General features: G+C 49.5%; 1 protein-coding gene across 1 annotated transcript; it reads left to right on the top strand.

Moving 5' to 3' along the window:
- Nucleotides 1-5,809: 5,809 nt before the first annotated feature.
- Nucleotides 5,810-9,049, top strand: LOC112589857 (uncharacterized). Its single transcript, XM_025304695.1, has one exon. The coding sequence runs from the start codon at nt 5,810-5,812 to the stop codon at nt 9,047-9,049; it is 3,240 nt and encodes a 1,079-aa protein (XP_025160480.1).
- The last annotated feature ends 1,791 nt before the right edge of the window (nt 9,050-10,840 follow it).

Raw genomic sequence — 10,840 nt, 5'->3', positions numbered from 1 at the left:
GCATGTCGCGCGCGACGGTGCTGTTTTATCGGGACGGACGAGCGCTTCTGCTCAGCGCGCTGGAGATGCTGTTGAACAACGAGTTCTTCGTCGATCTGTACAGATTGGACGATCTGACGGATGCCGTTCACGTGGCGTGCATTCTCGTGGTCTACAACAGTTGGCAGTACGATTATACGTTCTTGGTGAACCGTGTGCTGTACTACGGACTCTACGATCACGCGTTTCGAGCACTTACGATGCATCGCGAGCCGAGATTCGCCGCGACCCAAGTGAGTTTCAATCTGATGCTGCACGTGAAGGCGTGATATCTCGCACAAGTGGGCTCGATCGCGCTGAAGAACGTCTCGATATACTTCGGCGCCAATGAGGCGGCTGAACGTTCTTTGATGGAACGTTCTCGGCGCGAAAAGATGAACTTTGACGCGGTGATGATTCGTCGATTGTACTTTGATCGCGACGGTGGCAGCGAAATGTTCAATTCCGGCTCGGCTTTCGACACGCTCGATATCGATCGCGGCGTTAACAAATTACGCGTGGCACTGTACAATCTGCAAGATTGCACCGCGGTGTACCATCTGATGCAAAATCTATCGTTTTTGCCGACGATAGCTCTGTACTCGCGACATTTTTACGCCACGCTACTCGATTCGTCGCACTCGGGCAACAGTAGACTTTTGCCGAACGCCTTCGCGGTGCGTGCTCTGCAACGCAGTAACGTTGTACTGCCATTTCGGTGCTACGATCACTCGTTGTTCGCGATGCCGACGGCGAACCGCGGATGCAACGGCGACGAAAGATCACTGGTCGCGTCTCGCTCACCGCGGGAAGTCAGTTGATGGTTTCGCGGTAAACGTTCGCGCGATAGCGACGAAGAGAAAGGAGTGACCAACGATGCAACGCTGTCAACGAAGACCGGTCGTACAGCGTTGCCACCGGTGTACGATCAATTGCGACTGATGCGCATCGATGACGACAAGGTGTACATCGGAGGCATCATTTCGGCAGCGCCCAATCATTACTCGTGAGTGTCCGATTGAGAAGGACGATGAACACGCGACGATCGTCGTTTGAACGTTCGATCTTGTCCTGTTGCAGGAGTATCGACTTCGCATCGTTCTACCCGTCGATCGGATGCCAGTACGAACTGTCAATGGAGACGGTTTACGTGTTGACCTGCGATCATCTATTGAAGATTCATGGCGACGACGAGACTCTGTTGGATCGAACCATACGCGACGGATTGATGAGATTGTCACATCCGCACTACCAATTGTAAGAGGAAGCACCACACAAAATTTTTTTTTTCTCTCTCTCTTCTTTCCCTGGAACCACCACAAAATTTTTCTAAGTCCCTCGAACATAAATTTTTCTAAGTCCCTCGACCCTAAATTTTTCTAAGTCCCTCGACCCTAAAATTTTCTAAGTCCCTCGACCCTAAATTTTTCTAAGTCCCTCAACCCAAAATTTTTCTAAGTCCCTCGACCCTAAATTTTTCTAAGTCCCTCGACCCTAAATTTTTCTAAGTCCCTCAACCCAAAATTTTCCTAAGTCCCTCGAACATAAATTTTTCTAAGTCCCTCAACCCAAAATTTTTCTAAGTCCCTCGGCCGAGAATTTTTCTAAGTCCCTCCGCGCCGAAATTTTCTAAGTTCTAATTTCCAAACCCCCACTACCTTCCCACTCCAGAGGAAAATTCGGCGGCTCGGGAAAGCCGCAGCTCAGGGACCGCGGAGCGCCCGAGAGGCAGTCTCAGTCGTGCAGTGATCTGGTGCAGTGCTTCCTCCATCCCTCCTAGGGTCTAGTATAAGTGCTAAATCTAACTTAGAATATTTTCGTGAGTTTTAACTTAGAATATTTTCGTGACTACGAACTTAGAATATTTTCACTGAATTTAACTTAGAATATTTTCGTGAATACGAACTTAGAATATTTTCACTGAATCTAACTTAGAATATTTTCGTGAGTTTTAACTTAGAATATTTTCGTGAATACGAACTTAGAATATTTTCACTGAATCTAACTTAGAATATTTTCGTGAGTTTTGACTTAGAATATTTTCGTGAATACGAACTTAGAATATTTTCACTGAATCTAACTTAGAATATTTTCGTGAGTTTTAACTTAGAATATTTTCGTGAATACGAACTTAGAATATTTTCACTGAATCTAACTTAGAATATTTTCGTGAGTTTTAACTTAGAATATTTTCGTGAATACGAACTTAGAATATTTTCACTGAATTTAACTTAGAATATTTTCGTGAATACGAACTTAGAATATTTTCACTGAATCTAACTTAGAATATTTTCGTGAGTTTTAACTTAGAATATTTTCGTGAATACGAACTTAGAATATTTTCACTGAATCTAACTTAGAATATTTTCGTGAGTTTTGACTTAGAATATTTCCGTGAATGTGAACTAAGAATATTTTTACTAAATCTAACTCAGAATATTTTCGTGTATTCATTTTAGTTAAAATATACTCTTGTTAACCGATTCAAGGTTAGACTCACTCTCCCATCTCCTCCCATCCCCGACCGCTAACGCATTGGAATCGCCTAGCTGATAACTGGCCGCCGATTCTTCAAGGTATTCGCATCACCAGAATAGGGGCGTATAGGCTGCGGCTCGATCGCACCGCCCATCCGTAGACGCACAGGTTGCGGCTCGATCGCACCGTCTACTAGTTACTCGAAGGCGCATAGGTTGCGACTCGATCGCACCGCCTGACAGAATAGGGAACTCCGAATTAACCACACGAATACAGCTGGCCGGAGTCACGGGAGTGATTCTAAATGCGCCCTGTACGCAGGGGTGGTCGTAAGAAATTCATCAAAAAATTAGAATACCAACTAAAGCATGGACAAGCGTACCACCCTTACCTAGGTGTCGAGCCCACCAACTCCGCTCCCGACAAGGGGCATCCTCGCTCCACTGAACCCCCTCGCTCTCCAGAATCTCCTCAGTCGCCCGTGCCAGAGCACCCGAAAGCTACCGCTCGCAAACCATACAGTGTTAGCAAGATCGATTGCGACACCCATCCGCGATTACCGATCATTCGACGCGGATTCTCGCCACGAGACCCGAGGCCTGCTTTCTACCGTCGACTGCGTGCAGAGATCCTGCACTACTACTACGGAGCATCTACCCCGCCTCACACCCTCCGCACCTGTAACGAGAAAACTCCGACCCTCGAACAGCTTCGTGGGCACGTGCGCAACTCCATGACACAGGTGTGCCAGATCATTACACTGGATTAAAGGAACTGGTGAGTGCCATTTGCTCTATACTCCGCGGAACATCGTGTCGTGCCCGACAGATCGCGCGTATCCCTGGGGAGAATCACGCGATTCGTTTGACCCAAAAATTGCGATCTAGCCCCGCGTCCAGGCCCGAGCACCTGCAGCCTAGCATCGCAGCCGCGGCCGACCGGGACGTAACATAAAATTGGTGACAGCGGTGGGATACGAAAAGGGCTCACGACGCGAACCCCGCGATTAATTAAGCAAACCCACTGGATTACCGCTACTGAAACGCGATTGAAACAAAATCATCCGCCCCGATGGCGACTCGTAGTAAAAAGACCGATAAACCCGACAAACCGGATGAGATCTACAGTAAGGAAGAAGCAGAACTTCTGTCTCAGCACATCCGGGAGAAGGAACTGCAAGTACAAAGAGAATCCGACGCGGTGCGTAGGGAACGCGAATCATTTGAACGAGAACGCGAGCTTGCTCGGCGACGCATCGAACAGAGGGAAGCCGCCCTCCACGACCGCGAATCGGAAATGTCGCGTAGAGAAACATCGCACGACCGTACAGCCGACCAAGGCCCCATTAACGAAGAAATGTTGCGCGACATAGCCTCACTCCAGCGGGAACCTCCAAAAGACGGACCGTCACCCCCTATCGCCCCCTACTTCGACGCCACTAGTGTGCCTCATAGCCTCCAGCATGACTACTCCCTCGAGATCCCCCGTGTAACATTCAAGGACGCGCTCGAATCGGTACCACACTACGACGGATACAACGTGAGTTACGCGCAATTCGCGCGAGCCTGTAGACGCGCTAGAGACATCGTTCCCCCGTCCGCCGAACGAAACCTCGCACGCCTCCTCGTCAACCGACTGCGAGGGAAGGCCTACGCCGCGATAGAAGACGAACCATGCGATTCGGTCACGCAGCTCCTCGACGCGTTAAGAGCCACCTTTGGCTCTAGTAAATCAATCTATCACTGTAAAGGCGAACTCTATACCGTGTTCAAAGATCCCAACGAGGACATGACAGACTATGTCATCCGCGTAAAGGAACTTCGCGCATCCGTGCTAGAATGCGAACGCATGGAAAGAGGGATGTTAGACGAAAAACTAATTAGACAAATCGACGAAGCAACCGCGTACGCATTCTGCGATGGACTGCCGCGACAGTATCGTTACTTGCTAAGACCCGAGCACTACCGTAAACCATTCGAGGCATTCGCGTTCGCTAAGTCACTCGCGAGGCGGGATACACTCGACCAGGAACGAGAAGACGCCGCGCGCCGGAATAACGTACGACCACGATCCAACGACGTACGCATAATTGACAAACCGATTGCTCATTCGACTCCGATCAAACACGAGCCCGGGTATGGTCCCAACACGAATCGCAACGGATCAACACCCGCGTCTAGGAACAATCCCGCCAGGGACTACGCTGATCCCAGGGGCCCTCATGCTTGGTATAACCGAACACCCCCAGCCCCTCGATTTTCGCCACCTCCGCCGCGACCTCGAAATTCGATGACGGACCGGAACACAAAATGGTGCCGCTATTGTAAGAACATCGGGCACGAGATCGAAGAATGTCGTAAACGCCAATACAACAATTCGCGACGGGACCAGGGAAACGCCGCACGCCCCTCGGGGAATACGGACGCACCCCGAGCGGGAAGCTCTCAGACACCCACTCGTCCGATACGCAATATAACAGTGGAAGATTCACCTCAGCAAGAATCGCGGTCCTAAACCCCCGCGAATTTTCATACGCCCCCACAGTTACAATGAAGGCTGATGGCCTAACGGACACGATAACCTTCATGATCGACACCGGGGCCGCGCCAAATTTAATAAAAAAGGGAACACTAACTCGAAATAACGAAATAGATCCCATCGACACGCTACTCTTAAAAGGGATCACCGCGGGAAGCATCCCCACTCTGGGGTCTATTACTATTAAATACATGGGTTTCCCTATTAAACTCCATGTAATCAACGACGATTCCCAATCGCACAGGAAGGAATCCTAGGATCCGCCTTCCTAAAGGACGCGGGGTCCATCGACTTCAAAAACCAAATTCTCACGTGGCAAGGAGTGCCCATTCCTCTTTCGAATAATACGTTGGTTACCGTACCGGCGAGAACGCGCGGGGTATTGCCGCTTAAAATCCTAAACCCAAGCCCTAGGGAAGGGTATATCCCTCGAATTACAATTCGCGACGACGTGTTCCTAGGAGACGCCGTCGTGTCAAATCGAAACGGTTTAGCGTATGTAGGAATCGTAAACGCCGGAGAAACGGAATGCAAACTCCCTATTCCTACGGTCGAACTAGAGGAAGTAGAGATATTAACCGGAGACCCCTCGACGTCGCGTCAACCGGAACTCGGGGGCTCCCCGGCCAGAGATAAAGGGATCCAACGCGCACGCACGCCTACCCTAGGGACTGACGTGCCTGCGCCTCGCCACAAAACAAAACAGCCCTTTGTCTCCCAAGCGAATACGCCCGAACGCCTAGGCCTTCCAGGCGAACCTCGCGACACACAACACATGCTCTCAAGCACAGCGGTCGATGATGCAACAGACACGTATAAACAAAGAGACACTCGACGCTCGAGGCTCCTAAACCTGCTGCGCCTTGACCATTTGAACGAGCCCGAAGTAAAAAACGTAAAAGAACTACTGAACGAATTCAGCGACTTGTTCCACCTACCCGACGAACAACTACAATGTACCTCAGCGACCAAACATCGAATAACTACCACCGACAACACTCCAATTAACACCAAACAGTATAGATATCCGCCAATACACAAGGAGGAAATTGATAAACAAATTCAAGATTTGCTAAAAAACAAGGTTATCAAACCTTCGAACTCACCATACAACTCCCCCTTGTGGATTGTGCCCAAAAAGGCCGACACCCAAGGTAACAAGCGTTGGCGAATGGTAATAGACTATAGAGCGCTAAACGAAAAAACCGTGGGAGACGCGTATCCGCTCCCCAACATAACCGAAATACTCGACCAACTCGGCAGCGCGAAATATTTCAGTATATTCGACCTCGCTTCAGGCTTCCATCAGATCGCGATGCATGAGGACGATGCGCCAAAAACAGCCTTTTCCACGCCCCATGGGCACTATCAATTCAATAGAATGCCATTCGGTCTGAAAAACGCGCCAGCTACCTTTCAACGCCTCATGGATCAAGTTCTGACCGGCCTGCAAGGAACCGAACTGTTCGTCTACCTCGACGACATTGTTATATACGCGAGCTCACTCGAAGAGCACTCAGCCAAGTTTGCGAAGCTAGCACAACGCTTACGCGTCGCGAATCTTCATCTACAACCGGACAAATGCGAGTTCCTGCGAAAGGAGGTATCCTATCTCGGACACGTAATAGGGGAAAACGGGGTAAAGCCCGACCCTAAGAAAATTATCGCGGTTAAAGACTTCCCACGGCCAAGAAACGCGAAAAACATAAAACAATTCTTAGGCCTAGCCGGTTACTACCGGCGCTTCATACAAAATTTCTCCAAAATAGCTAGACCACTAACATCCCTGTTGAAAAAAGACGCCAAATTCACGTGGAACGAGCTACAAGAACACGCATTTGTCTCGCTCCGCAACTCGTTATGCACGGAGCCGATCTTACAATACCCGGACTTTACTAGACCGTTCGTCGTCACCACGGATGCGTCCGGATATGCGATAGGCGGTATAATCAGTCAGGGACAGATAGGCAAAGATCTCCCCATCGCATACGCCTCTCGACTCTTAAACGCAGCGGAACAAAATTACTCGACAATCGAGAAGGAACTCTTAGCCATAGTGTACTGTGTACAACATTTCCGTCCCTACCTCTACGGTCGCAAATTCAACCTGGTCACGGACCACAGACCACTAGTGTGGCTGCATTCTGTGAAAGATCCGAGCTCGAGATTAGTCCGTTGGCGATTAAAACTTCTCGAATACGAGTACGAAGTCACATACAAAGCAGGTAAAGTTAATGCTAACGCAGACGCCTTGTCCAGGAACCCCGCCGAAATACGCCTATTCCCCCTCGCCCCTGAACTTGACGTCTCCAGTTCCGATGAATCCATCTTTTCCCCGCGACCCGACCAACAACGACGAGAAGAGAATTCGCGAGACCAACCGCCAGACGCACACGACCCCGACGATCACCACGACGATCACCCCGACGACTCAGAAACCGACACCGATGACAGCAGTACAACAGACAGCGCGTCCAGCCCAGAAACCGAGATATTCGATCAAGTAAATGAACCATACGTACTGCGTAACGAAAATATAACCGAGATCAAAGACAATTTCCTATTGCGAAAGGACCATAAGGCCGTATTCGTCACCCAAAAGGGCGACCCCTGCGATAAAGGAGCTAGACTGCTCCAGGAACATGACTTGCTACCTGCGTTACGCAGCCAAACACTGGGAAGAGCGAGTGTAACGACGGAGAAGGAACCAAAAATCATATCCCTGGTGATTAAAGAGCGTAAAATCACGCAACTAGACATAGAGATCCTTCGCGAGGCCATACAATCCCTACGAGATGTCTGTCAAGAGCTTCAACTCAACTCCGTGTCACTATGCAAGGGCGACTTAGAAAACGTACCTTCCGACACCATCCGCAACCTGCTGCAACAAACATTTGAGGGCGACCCGACCAAAATCCTCCTATGCAACAACCAAATTCAGGTACCACCCCCGGGAGATAGGAGAAGGATTCTAGAGGAATGCCATTCCAGCATGATCGGAGGACACAAAGGAGTGACAAAGACGTACTTGCGCATCAAGGAAAAATATCAATGGCCCAAATTGAAGGAAGAAATACAGGAATTCATCCGCAACTGCAGAAGTTGCCAATTAAAGAAACTAGTAAGAGTAAAAACAAAGCAGCCCATGGTCATCACGGACACCCCAAAGGAAGCGTTCGAGAAAATCTCAATGGATATCATGGGCCCACTCCCCACCACTTCCTCCGGCAATTCCTACATCCTCACAATACAAGACCTACTAACCAAACACTCCACCGCCATCGCGCTGAGACAAGCCTCCGCGTTAGACGTAGCAGACGCGTTCGTAAACAATTTCATCTGCCTATACGGCGCACCAAAAGCAGTTCTAACCGACCAAGGCTCTCACTTCATTAACAGCCTCATCAAGGCTGTGGCCCGAAAATTTAAGATCAACCAGTGCAAGACTACCGCGTACCACCCACAATCAAACGGGTCCATAGAACGCAGCCACCACGTCTTGTGGGAGTATCTGAAGCAATACACCAACACGCAACACGAATGGGACGAATTCCTTAATCTCGCAATGTTCTCGTATAACTCAAGCGTGCACGAAGGGACCTCCTATAGGCCACACGAGCTAGTCTTCGGGAAAAGTGTGCGAACACCGTCTAGCGACCCACCTATCGAGGATAACTTAAGCGAAACATACAAGGATTACTTAACTACGCTGTTCAATCGCCTAAAAACCACACAGGAACTCGCTCGCGAGAATCTCTGCGGAGCCAAGGCCCGTAGCAAACGCTACTATGATCGAAATTTAAATCCTCAGAATTTCAGAGCAGGAAGCTGCGTGTACTTACTAAAAGAACCCAGCAAGGGTAAGCTAGGAGACCAATACTCGGGCCCATACCGAGTACTAGAAGTATTACGAAATAATAACATACGCATTAGTATAAGCGAAAACCAGACGAAAATCGTCCATAGTAATAAGTTGCGTCTAGATAAGGCCAAAGGCCCCCCTCTCCGACCATAGGCCAGCAACCCCACTGCTAACACCAGGACACAAGGCAGAACGACGCGACGAAGGGCACACATCAGTACACCACGAGCCTCGCACCAGGATGCACCTCCTGATAGCCCTCGCCCTCTTCGCTGCCTTCGGAACCGAGCCTGCAACCTCCCTCCTGGGATACGACTGTGGAGGAGAAGGATTAAACATTACATCGCTCTCATTAACCGACATTGCCGAATGCCACGTTGACGACGTCGAACCTAAGAAAGAAGAGGTCTATCTACAGTTAATGCAATTCAACGACTTCACCCACACCGAGGCCATTCAATGTCGCCTAGAAGTCGACCGCATAATCTACCGCTGTGGAATGTGGTCCCATGTATCCACTGTCCCCGGAGGAAAACGGAGCTATATAAGAGAAATCTCCGAAGAAGCCTGCAGGAAGTCCCAGGAAACAGGAGCCATCATTTTGGGAAACGATATCCTAATTGACGGTTTAAAAAGAAACTCAACTACGTCACGGAGTCTGACCCTCGCTGGATCATTACAAAACGACGGCGCCTGTCAAGGAGCCGCCTATACTGACCCATTCGGAACGTGGGAAAACGCCATTGTCCAGGCTAGCGTCCGGATAACCTTACGAGACTTCCTGGTCCCCATCAAAATAATGGCCAACGAAGTCATACTACCTTCGGGAATCCGCTGCAAAGCCACAAGCCGGGAATGCCTCGACGCCGACGGGACCACTACATACTGGAAATCCACACCCAAGGATAATTGTAATTTCGACAGATACGATATACTTTACGAAGGCTTCGCGCACAAACTATCCCCTTCACCCGGACAAGGGGATGGACCCACCATCTACACAGTTACTAACAACGATGCAACATTCGCCCTCGCCAAAACCTCAGAATCAAACCTCTGCGGGTACAAAATCATGCACACAGAACACCCAAAACTCTTCATCCTCGAAACCTCGAGAGGACGGACTTTCAAGGAAAAATCCAATATCGCAATAGACAACCTAGACATGTTCGCCTACGTGAACTCCAAATTTGTCTACATCGAACGTCACATGAAAAACCAACTGACGAAACTCTACAAGGACATCATGATACAGAAATGCGCGCTGGAAAGACAAATCCTAGAAAACGCACTATCCTTATCTAGCATCGCCCCGGACGAAATGGCGCACCGCCTAATGAAAAGCCACGGATACACGGCAGTGACCTCCGGAGAAGTCATATATATAATTAAATGTATCCCAGTCACGTGCAAAATCCGCCAAGCAGAGCGTTGCTACAACGAACTTCCAGTAACTTACAACAACGCCTCATATTTCCTGACACCGCGCTCACGCATCCTCACCAAATCCGGCACACCGAGGGAATGCAACGAGTTGTTACCTCCGATGTACAATATCGAGGAGGCCTGGTATAAAATGATGCCACGACCAGTGGAATCAATCGCACCTCCCGTAATCCGACCTCTTACCAAGCCTACCTGGAAGTACATAAACCCTTCCAACCTGGCGACCAGCGGAATATACTCCGCCGACGACCTAGACCGACTCAGGAACCACATAATGTTCCCAGTGGAGAAACCTGCAATCATCAGCACCTTAGCACAAGGAGCCATGGGAAGAAAAGTCCCAGCCGGAACCATCTCCCTGTATAATATGCTGGACGAAGAATCTCTGGAAAAAATCGCCGAGAGCGCAGGAGCACGCCTATGGAAAGGTTTCATCACATTCGGTTCAGCGAGCGCAGGCATCTTGAGCATCATACTCCTGATCCGACTAGCCAAATT

The sequence above is a fragment of the Harpegnathos saltator genome, unplaced genomic scaffold (assembly GCF_003227715.2).
Source record: "Harpegnathos saltator strain DR-91 unplaced genomic scaffold, Hsal_v8.6 scaffold64, whole genome shotgun sequence".
In the NCBI taxonomy this organism is placed as follows: Eukaryota; Metazoa; Arthropoda; class Insecta; order Hymenoptera; family Formicidae; genus Harpegnathos; species Harpegnathos saltator.
This window is presented reverse-complemented; position numbering and strand designations above follow the sequence as displayed.